The 15,787-nt window shown below is 37.6% G+C and overlaps 1 protein-coding gene across 1 annotated transcript in view; it reads right to left on the reverse strand.

Annotated features, from left to right (window-relative positions):
- Positions 1-15,787, reverse strand: part of AVEN (apoptosis and caspase activation inhibitor) — a 219,641-nt gene that overhangs the window by 12,002 nt on the left and 191,852 nt on the right. Inside the window, exon 3 of the mRNA XM_044660041.1 lies at positions 1,027-1,097. Coding sequence (XP_044515976.1) covers positions 1,027-1,097 — 71 coding nt within the window. The remainder of the gene's footprint in view (positions 1-1,026; positions 1,098-15,787) is intronic.

Genomic DNA, 15,787 nt, shown 5'->3' on the forward strand with positions numbered 1-15,787 from the left:
ATGCTGAAGTCTCATGGTATGAGAGCAAGAAGTGAGAAGGAAAAAAAAGATTATGATTCAGGTACTGAATTCATTGAAGAAGGAGGGAGTGTGTTCTGGAAGCCATTACGCACCAGAACTTGACCAAGTGAGAATATACAATAATTCAAGTATCTCTAAAAGGGCAAGTAACAATCAATCTCTGCTTCAGTTTCCTCATCCATACAACTGTGATAATGAGATTAAATCTACCCTGCCCATCTTTAGATTTAATCACCAAAGGTGAAAACATCTTCCCTTAACTCACAAGTTTGGAGGTCTGAAACCCACCTATGTGTATTAGAATGAGTAGCAAATCAGAATTTACTGACTGCCTCCTGGGCAGTCCTAAAAAAAGCATCTGTTGTGATTGTACATACAAACTAAGAGGAAGGCACAGGAAGTGACGCAAAAGAGCCAGGCTCTCTTCTGGTACTTGCTTGGACTTGGAGGAGCTCTGGACCTGGGACCTTAAGACCTTGGTGAGACTGCTCTTAAATCTCTCTCTTAGAACTACACGTGGTGAGTGAAGAAGGCTGACTCCTTTAACCTCCCAGGGGGTACTAGCCTCGTGGAGGCTCCCTTGATCGGGAGAAGCCCTTGTGGCTTAAAACCCTTGTTAATTGACTTTTAGGCTCTGGCTGGGCCTCTGGAGCCCTGCTGGAGTAAAGCCCAGACTTAAATACAAATCTCTTATTCTACCCTCTTTTCATCTCTCTGCTTCCATTCTTTCCTATATTTTGTAAATAAACTTCCATAAAAGTCGTTTTGACTTGAGGTTATTCTTTAATTGGGAATTGATATTTATTCAATTCTCTGGCAACCTAATCTTTTAATATTCATCCAATCAAAACCCCTTTTTATCCCTTACACAACTGCTATAATACTTGTACTACCTGTTATTGTGAAGAAAGTGCATTGTATACCTTACAGCATTAAAATAATATGAATTATATATCTTTAAGTTAAGTATATTAACATTGCAAGAAGAAAAAAATTCCAACCTACTTGTTTAGGAGATGAAGCTTCGGTATCCCATTCTTTTTCCTCTGCAAAACGAAACTGTGAGAAGGAGTCACCTGCAGACAAAATGAAGAATATAATTCTAATTAAGCAAACCAAAGACACCTGTAGCTCAACAAGTTCCCTTTTTCTCCTTTTTTTTTTCTCTAAAGTAAACTATTTCCAAAAAGTCAACCTATGTGGAATTCAATTCATTCAAATATACGACTCTTTAGCAAAGTCCAAATTTCAAAGCACTAGGGTTTGAGATCTTGGAAAGAGATGTATGAGCACAAAAAATGAAAATAAACAATACAAGCACATCACTAAATTTACTGTTGATTTGGTTAAAGCAGGGGTAGGCAACATATGGCTCTCAAGCCATAAGTGGCTCCACCTCCCAACCAGCCAGTCCGTGCAGAGCCCCAGGATGTGCCCCAGGGGGCCCTTCAGCCCCCACCCCATATTCCAGTGCCTTCAGCCTCCTTCATCCTCCTTCCGTAGGCGTTTCTGGCTCTCAGGGCCAAAAAGGTTGTCAACCGTTGGGTCAAAGGATATAAATAATGAAAAATAGGACTAGTGAACTGAAAGGGGATAAGAACAAGAGGTCTATGATAAAAGGGAAGGAATGAGTTCAACAAGAATTAGAGATGTGTAAAGACAGAAGATTTTGATCAAAGAAGCAAAATTCAAGTTCAAGATATTGAAAGTGGTATTTGAAAGAATAGTGATTTTTAGATTTGCAATAATTTTTCTTACTCTTTGCTATCTTCTTTAGTTCACTCATCTCTCGAGCTTTAGTTTCTGAACTAAGACTTTGTGCGAAGTCCAGGCTCTTCCTCTGCAGTTTGTTTGTTTTTTTGGTGTTTTTTTTTTTAGTCAATGAGAGTTAAGTGACTTGCCCAGGGTCACACAGCTGGGAAGTGTCTGAAGTCAAAATTGAACCCAGGACCTCCCGTCTCTAGGTCTGGTTCTCAATCAAATGAGCTACCCAGCTGCTCCCCCACATAGTGATTTTTAAAGTATGGCCTGTTGTTAGCTCAAGATCTATAGTGGCTGAGAAACCAGGAAGTAAGAGTGTTGGGATAATCAACAATAAGATTTTTAAGTCACTAAATGGCAGGGGAAAAGATGAGAAAGAAATGCCATAAGCCAGATGCTAAAGTCAGTAGAAATGGGGCAGCTGGGTGGCTCAATGGAGAGAATACCAGGCCTAGAGATGGAAGGTCCCGAGTTCACATCTAGCCTCAGATATTTCCTATTTGTATGACCCTGGGGCAAAACACTTAACTCCAATTGCCTAACCTTTACTGCTCTTCTGCCTTGGAACCACTACTTAATATTGATTCTGAGACATAAGGTAAGGGTTTTTAAAAATGTGCCTTTTAAAAATATCAGTGTCAAACACTGATATTCTTCTAGAAGTGCTTTCTGGGTACAGATTGAATGCCATAGCCTCCAAGGAATCAAACTCAAGATTCAGCCAAAGGACAAATGAGTAATGCATAGTGAATATAAAATGGCTGCAGCATATTACCAAGGAACTACAGAGAAAAGTATAAAAGATATCAAAGAGATATGTGACTAGAAAAAAAGTGGATCTGCCATAAATAAAGAGCAAGTAACAAAGACAGACTGCATGTTGTACTGGTGTTCAAGTCAAGAAACCTAAAAAAAGCTCCTAGCATACTTGTTGGACTGCTTGTGGAGGATTTATAAGCAGACATGTACTCTCAGATGAAAAAAGCAAGGGCGGGTTGTGATCTGCACCACCGGCAGAAGGACCCATATCCATGAGATGATATCATAGATCCATTGCAAAACTGATAAATCAGTATTAGTTGGCAACTCAAGGAATTTTTGTATTAAAAAAAAAAAAGATTCAGTATGGTATTCCATTAAATAGCCAGTACCAATAAAATGCTTCAATTTACACAAATTTTAGGAATCTATATCTAAGTACTTCATAAAGTAAGATATATAATCATCAATATTAAATCTATTAGGTATAGCCAGGATTCCTATTCTACCATTGTGAGAAAAGACTCTCATAATAGCCTTCACACACATTCTAACGCTGGTTAAAATAATGGCCACACAGCCAGATCTTTTTTTGCAAAGCAACTCTGCTTTTTAGGAGGGAAAACATGAAAATGAGTCACAGATCTGGAATAGGTATGAAAACTTCCTTTGTGTTCCAGCAAGAAAAATCAAATTGCTGCCCAGCACAGCTACCTTCATAAGTAAATGAACTGATCAGTGAGGGTTTTCAATGAAAGAACCATAGAAAGAGCATTAGGAAAGAAACTATTTTCACTTTTGTAGGAGTGCTATGGAATCATTTCATTCAACTTTTACTCTAGATATACTTGGACAACTTAGAGAAAAGTTAAGCCCAAGTTGCCTGGTCCATTACCCACTTTGAATTTTGCACGGGACATTGCCAAAAGCTTGATTTATATTAGTAGATCCAGAAGGTATCCACAGTTTAATCTACAGATACTAAAGTTCCTCCTTACTATGAAACTAAGTTTTGCAGAGGGGTGCTTGTGGAATCATTGTGGAATAAAGGACAAAAAAAAGACTCTTTTCCTTTTTAGATACAGATGGCATCTAGTTTGGCATTTATTCTAAAACAACGCATTGCCAACTTCCAGTGATACTTTAGCAACCTTTTGGTTAATGCATACGGCTGTATAACTCATTAATTTGACAAAATAACACTTGACTGAACCCAGAGATGATGTAAACAAAAAATAGTAAAGCCTATCTTCCTGTTTATTAAAAATCCCACCAGGCGTGATGCCTCAACAATTCCAAAACATCAAATTTCCACATCAAGCACAGCACAATAGCAGGTGCCCATCTCCCCAAAGCACCACATGGATTAAGATGGAAGAAATCAATGAATTACATCCATTGGCCACTGAAATAAAAACTGCATTCCTGAGAATTTTCTTTTCTTTACGATTGAATAATAACATTGCCATTCCAGAATTTGGAACTTTATCCATTTCTCCCAAAGCTATTGTTGAAAATTCAAGTGTTAAATCTGACAATGCAGTAAATTCTTTCAGTCCACCTGTTCTCAGGATGAGATCAATACCAAATTCTTCCCAAAATTCCAAACTGAAAGCAAAGTGATTGGGCAAAGGATACAATGGAAAAATTTGCCTATGAACAAAGTAGGGTAGTCCAAGGATAGAGACAGAAGCAGTTAGTGCAATTTTAGCTGTTTGGCACAATGGGAAGTTTCCAAAAGATCGTGAGGAGGGGGCAGCTGTGTACCTCAGTGGATTGAGAGTCAGGCCTAGAGATGGGAGGTCCTAGGTTCAAATCTGGCCTCAGACACTTACCAGCTGTGTGACTCTGGGCAAGTCACTTGACTTTCATAGATGGTGAGGAAAGGGCTGGCATAAATGCAAATTAAGTGGCCTACCACCTGCAAGTTACTTGGTAGGTTAACAAACATTTAAGTGCACATAGTACAGTAATTACCCATTTCCACTGTAGCCCAGGTTATTGCAAATTATTTCACCAAATTTTTCTCAAGGTAAAACTGACAATTTCAAAGCTTCTAACACCAAAAATTCTCAAGGTAAGATTGAGGTTTGTTTTTTTTAAAAGCATGCCATTCAGCACTAGGTTTGGGAGAACAAAAGGAGGGAAAGTATAAAGAAGTCAACCATCAGAACCAAGACGTTATGGGAAAAACACACCCAAGTTTGTAGCAGGGTTTCACCCCAAGAACGAGAGACCCAAACTCCTAGCCTGGAAGCTAACCAAATAGCCTTAGGGCTAATGGATAAGCCATGGGGCTGGTAGAGTAGCATCTCTGGAACTGATGGAATATCAGCTCTCCAGGTATGCAGTAGCAGCTCCACATGTGAAACAGTAGCTCCAGCTGTAGGAATTAATTAGGGTCTGGGGGCTAATCATCTCCCTTTCCAGAGAAACCTTCGCCTCTCCTGAAAACCTGGAAAACGCGCATGGCTAAATTCAGGCGGAGGTGTGGATTTAGGTTTGACATGTGCGCCACAGGGAATAAGGAGCATGTGCACGTTTGGGGGATCCTTCTGGAATGCCAGAGGCCCCCGTTTACATGTCCCATGTTTCCCCATTATCCACCTTGTCATCATTTGTCAATGTGGAAATGGTCTTACTACGCTTCTGGAATGTGAAAGTGCAAAGAGGGGATGCAGTACATTGAAGGACCTCTATGGATAATTACTTCTGTCTTACAGTTCAGAACTAAGGTAAAGAACAATAGGAGTAATTAATAAAACAGATTAGGTACAATGAAGGCCCAGTATAGTAAAATATTGAACCAATACTAATGATAAATTCTTGCAATTTATGCTTGACGAATGCTACAGTTTAGGTTTAACTAGTGCTAACTGGTGAGAAATTCAAGATTTAAGAGTAGAAAAGATGGTGGATTAGAGGCAGTCACCCAGCCAAATTCTCCCAACCTTCTCCAAACGACTTCAAATAACACCTCAAAGCAAATTTTGGAGTGGTAGGACAAAAGTCAAGGTGAGATATTTTTCTGGCCTAAGAAAACTTAAGAGGTCAACAGAAGTCTGTGGTCTGGGGTGAAGGTATAGCCAGGACCCACACACAAAGCCCCAGGTCAATAAGGGGGACTGGGTAACCATAAGAAAGAAAATGACCACAGGCAGCTAAGAGATTCATGCCCAGAGACGGGAAGTCCTGGGTTCAAATCTGGCCTCAGATACTTCCTGGCTATGTGACCCTGGGCAAGTGACAACCCCCATTGCCTAGCCCTTACTGTTCTTCTGCCTTGGAACCAATATTTAGAATTGATTCTAAGACAGAGGGAGTTGTTTTTTTTTTTTAAAGAAAAGAAAAAAGAAACATGACAAGGGACCCTTTGTTGACAGTGGGTACAGCTGGCAACGATGGGCAACTCTCTTGCCCATACACAGTTCTAGGCTGCAGCTCCAGGATGGAGAGGGGTGCTTCTAGCCGTCACAGGGGAGCAGGGACCCTGGTCACATTACCCAAGCAAAGAGGAGCGCTCGTGGGGCAAAGATGAGAACAGCGCCCATACCTCTCCCAGAATCACACCATCTTCAAAACAATAAAAACTTGCCAAGCGCCAGAACTAGATCTGAAAAGAGCACCCAAAAAAGCCTGAAGAGTTTAGGCCAATGTCCTCTCACCCCAGGTGAGCAGAGAGACCTAAGTAAGAAATAATTAGGGAAACTACCTTTTGCTAAAAAGGTACCAGAGGCAATATCAAATAAAGGCCTTATTTCTCATAAATATACACTGAGTATAGAACTGAGTCAAATTTATAAAAATGAGAGTCATTGTCCCACCCAAAATGGTCAAAGGATATAAGCAGGCAGTTTTTAGAAGAAGAAATCAAACCTATCTATAGTCATATGAAAAAAATGCTCTAAATCACTACTGGTTAGCGAAATGCTAATTAAAACAACTCTGAGATACCACCTCACAATTATCAGAAATGATAAATGCTTGATGGGGTGAAGGAAAGATAACTCCATTAATGAACTACTGGTGGAGCAGTGAACTGGTCCAACCATTTCAGGGAACAATTGAGAACTAGGCCCAAAGGGATAAAGAACTGTGCATCCCTTTGACTTCACAATACCACTTCTACATCTATATTGCAAAGAAATCAAGGGAAAAAGGAAAAAGAACTTACATGTTCAAAAATATTTAGATCAGATCTTTTTTTGTGGTGGCAAAGAAGTGGAAATCAAGAGGATGCTCATCAGTTTTGGAATGGCTAAGCAAGTTGTGGCATATGATTGTGAAGGAGTATTACTGTGCTGTGAAATGACAAAGGAGTATCTCAGGAAAAAACGCTAAGACCCATATCCATTGTTTCTCTTTTGAAACCCTTCTCTTCCATCTCAGAATCAATTTTGTGTATTGGTTCCAATAAAAAAGAGTGGTAAGGGCTAGACGATGGGGAATAAGTGACTTGCTAGTCACACAGCAGGAGGAACTCCCTTCTCTAAGTCTGTTCCTCAATCCATTGAGCTGTTTTACTGCCCCTAAGAATTATATAGATTGATAGGAAGTAAAGTAACAAGGACTGGGACATCCTTGTGCAGCGTGATGGCAGTATTGCAATGACAACCAACTACAAGAAATTTGGCTACTGTAATCAATACAATGATCTGAGACAATTCCAAAGGACTTGAATAGTTGGAAAATCTTGAATCCCTGGGACTGCATTGCCCAGGATTCCTTTCTGTATCACCCACAATTCTTTTTCCTTTCTATATACATGCATCTTTTGCATGATTGTATATAAGTTTTGGGTAATGCCCCTCTCCCTTGCTCTTCCCTGTGAATTGAGTGATGGCAGGTCTTTGTTGCCCTAACTCTCTCTTCCACGTGAAGTGAGTGGGGAACATTCTCTGTGTTCTCTAGCTCTCTAGTTAATATTAATAAATCTCTATAAATAATATACTTTAGAGATATTGAATATTAATTTTAAAATCCACAGACTAATGAAAAAATGCTATCCAACTCCAAAGAGAGAACTGATTAACTCCTAGTACAACTAAAGTATAATTTTCTATTTTTCTTGCCCTTTTTGAAATATGCTTAATATGGAAATATTTTAACATGACTTTAAATGTATAATTGATATTATATTGCTTGCCTTCTTAGTGGGTAAGGGAGAGGTGAGAGAGAGAGACAAAATTTAGAACTTAAAATTTAAGAAGAAAAGAATGTCAAGAAATAAATAAGTTAAATGTTTTTATTAAAATAAAATTTTATGTTTATAGCCACGCTCTTTGTAATGGCAAAAACTGGAAAATGAGCGGGTATCCATCAATTAGGGAACAGCTGAACAAATTATGGTATCTGATGATGATGGATTACTATTGTGCTGAAAGGAATAATGAACTGGAGGAATTCCATGTGAACTAGAATGATGTCCAGGAACTGATCCAGAGTGAAAGGAGCAGAGCCAGAAGAACATTGTACACAGAGACTGATACACTATGGTACATTTGAACATAACGAACTTCTCTACTAGCAGCAATGCATGAATCAAGAGCAAGGCTGAGGGACTTATGAGAAAGAAAACTAGCCACATTCAGAGGAAGAACTGTGGAAGGAGAAACAGAAGAAACACATATGATTGATCACATGGTTCAATGGGTATATGTTTGGGGATGTTGACTTTAAATGATCACTCTATTGCAAATATTAATAATATGGAAATAGGTTTTGAACAATGATACATGTATAATGCAGTAGAATTGTTCGTCAACTTGGGGGTGAAGAGTGGAGGGAAAGAATATGAATCATGTAACCCTAGAAAAATATTCTTAATTAATTAATTAAAAAAATCAAATAAAATTTTAAAAATCAAATCAACTGTGACTGGGAAATACAAAGTTTAGGAATTAGTTCAGGAGCTTAGGAATTGTGGGCCTACTATTGTATCCCAAACATCTTACTACATATTTGTGGAGGATGAGGGAATAGCAAGGATGAATATTTTGAGAAAAGCTCTATAATAACTTTTAACTTAGAGGTTTCTTAGAGACAGACATACAGACTGGTCCCTGGAGCTATACTAAAAGCTATTTGGACAAGCTGCCTAATTTACTACAATGAAACATCAGAGGTACTGGGAAGAATGTGGAGGCCCCAAAATTCAAAAGTTCAGCTGTGTTAAATTGGATCAACTGTACATTACTGTACTAGCAAATTACACATAGATAATAATGGCTTCTATGGGCATGATTTTATTTCAGAAATTTAGTAACTCGCTCTATTTTAATATCAGAGAATATCAGGCATGAGGACACAAAACTGAAAGCAATGCCACTAGGAAAATAGGTGGGTAAGAATCAGAAACTTATATTGTATAATTGTCTTTCTGGTTTATGTTTCCAGTTACCTTTGGGTTTTTAGTAGCTCATTTTGTCTTCTAAAATCCTTTCCACTTCAGTAACATTCACAAAGTATAGTTATTTCCTCTGTGCTCTAGTTTCAAACCAGTACACATCAGCCATATGAAAAAGATTTTTTAAAGACCTGTTCTTCTTTTCTCACATACCATGCCAACCTGTAGAAACTAGGGCTCAGGAGAATGAAGCGCAATCCCTCATGGTAGACCTAAGACAAACTGAGAAGCAGGACAAGTTTTCTCTGATACCTCTATATCTTTCTAGGTTTCCTTTCTGTCTTCCTCCCTCCCTTTTGGAACTTCAAATGTCAACTCAACCCAAGTTACTAAACCAAGTAACCACTGGTTACTGAAAGGTTTTTCAGATCTGTATACCTTGGTATTGTTCTGGACCCTGTCCCCTTTGGCCACACTGCACCCCATCCCTACCAGATAAAAAATTACCTATCTTGTGCCCAGATTAATTTGAATAAAAACAAAACCAAACAAAAACAATATGCTAACATGATCACAGATGTAAGAGAATTAATGTGCCTTCCCTCCCAAAAAAACCACTACATTTTAATAGAGGCCTTCTTCGAGAGAGCACGTGACAATAATTCTCTTGGTAGAAAATAGATGCACCAATAAAGGAAAGACTAAAGGGGCCGTCAGAGTATGGAAGAAAAAACATTAGTTTTGAATTTATGAGGCCTGGGTTTGAAATCTGGCTCTGCCAGAATGGGAGCTTCTTGAGGGCAGGAACCATTTTTCATTTTTCTTTGTATCCCCTGAACTTAGCAGCATGCTTGGAATATAGTAAGTGCTTAATAAGTGTTTGCTAATTTGTTGACTATGTGACACTGGGAGAATTTCTAAAGCCTATGATCTTATGATGTAATAAGTGTAAAAACACCGGGGACTACTCTTTCCCATGTAAAAGTTGAACAGGGTAACATTTATTAACATGTGACCGCCATTTAGACATGCTCCTAAAATGACACTTAATGTAAACTTGATACTCAGAACCTGCTCTACTCTTGGCCAGCATAAAATTTTTATATCTATTCACTTTTCCCCCAAAAGTTCTATTGACACATAAACCAGAGACCATATAGTCTATCCTCTCTCCAGGATGCCCAGGAAAATTATGAATCAGAATATTCTTTCGTCATTTATATAAGGCAACAAGGAACAACTAAGACTATGTCTACTCAAAGCAAAATAAAAAACTAATTACCAGAGGGGAAGGAAAAGAAAAAGGGAGAAAGGAAAAACTAGGAATTCTTGGACTTGGGGCAATGACCAGAAAAGTAAGGGGGCTATCTAAGACAAATGACCACTCTTATGTAAGTGATTATGGTGATTGGTGACAAAGATCATAGGGGTTGAGGAGAATAAGGAACTGAAAGGCTAAGGTGTTCAAAAAAGGCAAGGACTATGCTGAATAATACTGTGATCAAGGTACAAATCTATCTGGGAGAAGAGCGGGTGGTCCAGAGGTCCAAAGATGATAACAACTGGGATCTGGACAGAAGAGAGGGAAATTCAGTGGAGAAGAGGTGATTGTTGTGCAACTTAAAAATAGTATTTAGCATGCAAGGACTTACACCAGTTCCTCCTTTTTGCCTTGTGCATAAGGAAAATGATAAAGAGAAGTGGTCAATCCTAGAGAAAGTGTTAAGAGATGTGGCATTTTCAGGAGGAAGTTAAGGTTTATATGAGCAACAGATGATAGAAAGAATATAAGAGGAAGAAATCTAGGAGAAAGAGGAGTTTGACTTCAAGAGGACACAGTGGTACAGCAGGGACCAAAGGGATGGGAGTATATTAACAGTAAAAATAAAAACAATATTAATTTTAAAAGCTGTTTAATATCACTTTAAGGTTTACAAAATACTGTATAAGTACTATCTCATATGATCCTTACGAGAATCCTACAAAGCTAATATTATTATGTCAGTTTTACAAAAGGCACAAAGAGGTCAAATGACTTGCTCACAGCCATGCAGTGTCCAAAATGAAATTTGAACTTAAGTCTTCAAGGTTCCAAGTCCATTATTCTAATGATTAAACCACCTCAGCTTACATTTCTATAGTAATTCATGGCAATAAAACAACTTAATGTATCACTGCAATTTTTCACAGCAACCCTCTGAACTAATTAATAAAAAGCTAGGATTCAATGTTGATTTTATAAAGAAAGCAACTAAGAATCAGGGAGGTTAAAAGGACTTAAACAATGATGGGGACTATGGAACAGTAAGGCCCCAGTCCTATGCATGTAATCAAGAGAAAAAAGAGGGAAGAGTGTTCATCTCAACAAATATAAGGTTCCAGAAAGACAAAATAGAAACTGTCAGATAGGAATGGGTCTAGAGTTCATCAGTGAGTGCTGGCCACCTTCCTTTCAGACCTTTACTTTCAAATGGTTTCAGTTGTTGCTGTATATATGTAACCTAAATGTCAATGGTTTGGCATATGATCTCTTCCAAAAGTTGGTAAAATTTTCCATTTTGGTTATTCAACAAATTCTGCAACATTTCTATCAGGTCTTAATACAAAATTCTCTTAACATATCTGGAAATAATATCCTTATTGTTTAAAATTAAGTCATTTGCTTTATTTCTCACTGTGAGGCTATTAAGAATTAAAGCTATATGTTATTTCTGATTTGGTCACCTCTGGTTTGCTTGTACCTTTTAAACCATGGGAAATGGCTAGCTATACCATGGACAGACTCAATCTACCATTAGTGAGGATTGTATGAATGTTTTGGGGTTTTTTTTGGCAACAAAAAATGGCATTAAAGAAGATACATTACTCTCTTTTGCTGCTTTACCATTAAGAACTATGGGGCTTTTTCAACAGATTTTCAGTAGAAAACCCATAATTGTATTGTATCCCCCTTTAGAATGTGAGCTTTTTGAGAGCAACAACTGACTTTTCCTTTTGTAACTGCAGCTCTTAGCAAGGTTCTTTTCCCATAGTAAATACTGAAAGTTATTTCATTCATTTATGCAATTTAGACCCTTTAAGTTATTGTTCTTTTGCAAAGTTTAATTATTTTAATGTGTTAGGCCAAGAAAATTAATTTCATACAAAACAAAATCAAACTATATATAAACTAAATCAGGTTACAGATTAAATTATGAAGAGGATTCACAAATAGACTAATTGAGGAGGATTATTTCCATATAACCAAGGAATCAGAGACAGTTAGAATTATTCCCCTGGCTTCTTTTTCAAAGCATGCTTAAAGCTCTTGGGTAAATTTTCACATCCCAAAGGACAAGATTTTGGTCAGTACAGGCAAAGCTAATATTAACCAAAAGATACAGAGAAGTGTTAAAGGAATTTTTTAAATCTCCCTCTGTCTCTTTAAGAGGCAGGAACAAACCAATTTCTAAGTAAGAGCAGATAGCTGAGAAGAGAGTTTGCTAGAGCTGAAAATTCTATTACCTAGAAGAGATATAAGAAAGAGACAGTTGAGAGTTGGGGACTCTTTTGCCACTGGATTCTCTAGAGAGCAGGAGGTCTGTCTCAGTCTCTCTCTCTCAGTCAAGAGACTGACAGACAGGTTTACTATTGACAATTGAGATAGAGAAACTGATTTAAGGAGGTTGTAGGTGATTAATGTTTATTGATTAGCTTAGGTGGGTAGGTAGTGAATATATTTCTAGGCAGGAGTAGGGTAGATGTTAGGCCTGATCTGCCAGGCAGGAGAATCTGTCCTTGAAGACAGTTAGAATAGAGTTTTTTAGAAATTTTAGGTAGGATTACAATTTTAGGTATAGTCATAAGGTATTAGAGTAATCATCTCACTTTCCTCCTTTTTATTTTTCTATCTGAACTTCTTCTAAATTAAACTTAGTGTTTTTATCAATCTGCTCTCCTCATTTTTGTCAAAGTCTTACCAAAATTAATCCTTAACAGAAGCCATAAAAGGAAATGAAAAATATCTATAACAAAAATTTTGGGAACAAAGCTCAAGCTGGGTTCTTTAAGGAACCCCCAAGATAAAAATTTCTTATCATGAAGCATCATTTTCTGTAATAGACGAGTACTGTATTGGTTTGCTGTTTGTATGTGTGCATATGCAACTCCTGAGAATTTCTACTGGAAATTCCACTGATTTTCCAGTTAAGCTTTACACTCTATGGAAACTATATTATTTGCCTTTTCTTTATTTTCTAATTCACCCAGGTGGAGGTCAAAGGGACAGTTAAATAGGGGGGAATTCCTATGGAGAAGGGGCCAGGCATACAGAGCAGTTGATGACCAGCTGCCAGTGACGAGGCAAGCAAGATAGCTGAGTGGAAATAGCCAAACATCCTGAGGGAGAGATAGGAGATGGCCAACTACTGCCATAATCACAACCACAATCTTTATGAAGATTCTGATAGAGACAGCTCATGATTATTGAGAATAGTGGCACCTCTCAGGCCCAGGGGCTGGGCTGCTCCCTTCTCCCTCTCTACCCACACTGAGGGCATTTCTCATATCATCCATCCCTCTAAAAGGTTTGCCATCACTGCCCTATACCATCTAGCAAACCTTTGTGGAAAAGGCCTCCAATATCTTTGCCAACACTACTGGATGACCAAATGCCACTGAGAGTGTTCTGACTAGCAGTTTCTAATTACTCCCTTGTTCTCAAAGAGAATCTCTGCAAAGATCAGCAATTTCTAAATATCCTCGTTCCTGAACAGAATTAACTTCAAGGAGACTATTCTGTTTAACCTACAGGTGAGCCCAGCTTGGGGCCTGGTGAGAGGTCTGCCTCCATTAGTTCAAGGTGGCTTAAACCAATCTTTTAGTTTTTCCAGGAAGGTATTATTATCCTACAATAAACAACTTATGGTTCCTGACTTCACCCTCCTCCCCTCTTGGGTATATAAATCCCTTGCTGTAACTTTCCTCCTTGGACACTCATTGTACAATGTCCTGTTTCATGACTCTCCTGACCTTAATTAAAAATGCCTTTTTTTCTATATGTGAGTTTAATTTATTTCAAAACATGGCATTCTTGGTGTCAGAAGTGGGATTCATTGGAAGCTTATATCTTTCTTGGTCCTGGGGAATGGGCTTCTGGATGCCCTGGTACTAACATGGGCCTCTTGTGACCAGTCCCAAGTCCTCTTCCACTGAATTGGAAAATATCTGGTCTTGCTGGAATCCCAGACTCCTATCATCTGCAGTTGAGTCAGTTTCTTTAATTGAGAAATTTGGTAAAGACCCATGGATAATTTGGAATTCACTTTATTTGGTTTCCCTTAGGAACTATGGCCAAGTGGGTTTGGATATTTGCAAGTTGTTAGAAAGATTTGGATACTTAAAAATTGTTGGCTAAATTTTAAATAATTTTCCTCTGGGAATAATTAGAATGTCAAAAGGAAAAAGCTTCAGCCTTTTGTCAGTCTTTGTGGAGTTAAGTGTGCTGTTTGTGTTTGTGTGTATGAGTTATTACAGCCTCTGGAGGCAGCTAGTATCCCAAACTGAGAGCAGAATCCTGTTATCTTCTGGATGCTTCATCAGAGAGCCTAGCAGGAAGACTTTACTAGTAACTATTTCTGTGTCTCTTGTCCTATTAAAGTCAAAATAGCTTCTTCCTGAAAAGTGAGAGTAAAAAAAATTACGACCACTAATTATAAATTTTGAATGCTTTTTATCTATTTGCCTGTATAAGTTGCTCTGTGACTTTATGTCTGAAGAAAGTGTGAACTTTAGTTGCAGAAAATCTGGCTGCTTTCTAGTGCTAGATCAAATCAAAAGGCAAAATAATGACTCTGAATTGACTATAAATTGGTCTTGTCTAGCTCTCAGAAACTAACCACTTTGCCTGAGAATTGAATTTAAAAGAAGAAAATCAAATCTAAAGAACAAGAAACTCACTCCCCAGCCACCCTATCCTTTGGCTATGGCTTCCTTACCCAATTTTCTATGAACTCATAAAACCAGGCTGTTTGCCCTCCACAAGACTATTTAATCATCTCTTTCTCTATATCTCATTAGAAAACCCCAGTGCTTATGGAACCTCATGCTATCTGGGAACCCAAATTTTAATATTTTGACTGCAATTAAAGACCTTTTTATTAGAACTACTTTGGTGATTTTTTTTTAAGATTGCCAAAAGTCAAAAGTAGCTAGATTTGTTTCTTAAAGAGATCTTTTCCTTGAAAATTAATGTTTCTCTCATGGATTTTGGCCAAAGTCCAGAAAACAGATTAAAGAGAGAAGACTGAGCCTTTGATTACAACTTCTTGACTAAATTTAGGCCTGAAATGTAAGTTCTCCATATGACTACCAAAATTGTGGTTTAAAACCAAGATGTTATGATGAATTTTAAGCTAAATATTTTTTAGAAAAAATTTTATTGTAAAATTACAAATAAATTAGCCCTGAAATTCTTTTATCACTCTTTGCAAATGTATTGTTTTATAACCAAGAAAGGAAGATCATTTGGCTAAAAAATGAAAAAAGAAAGTCTATAAAGGGGGAAAGGCTTAGGAAGGAATTTGAAATATACAAGAAATTTGTTTAGAAAATGCTTTCTGTATAGAGAATAATATACTAGAACTTAATTGTAATTCATAAATTTTGTAAGTTGCTTAAAGACTTTTATAATTACTAAAAAAAATTTAAATAGATTTTTGAAACTGACAGCCAAAATTAAGACTACAACAGTGAAAAAACTTCATAGGAACCCTTCTCCCCTCCTGTAAAAGAGGGAAAATAAGATGTTTTTATTTCAATGAAGTAAACATTAATGAGATCGTCTATGATACTTTCTGAAAATTAACTGAATTTGAAGAAAAAGAAGATTTGAGTATGTTGGCAAAAAGGGAAGGAAAGTAT

The sequence above is a fragment of the Gracilinanus agilis genome, chromosome 2, assembly GCF_016433145.1.
Source record: "Gracilinanus agilis isolate LMUSP501 chromosome 2, AgileGrace, whole genome shotgun sequence".
Lineage (NCBI taxonomy): Eukaryota > Metazoa > Chordata > Mammalia > Didelphimorphia > Didelphidae > Gracilinanus > Gracilinanus agilis.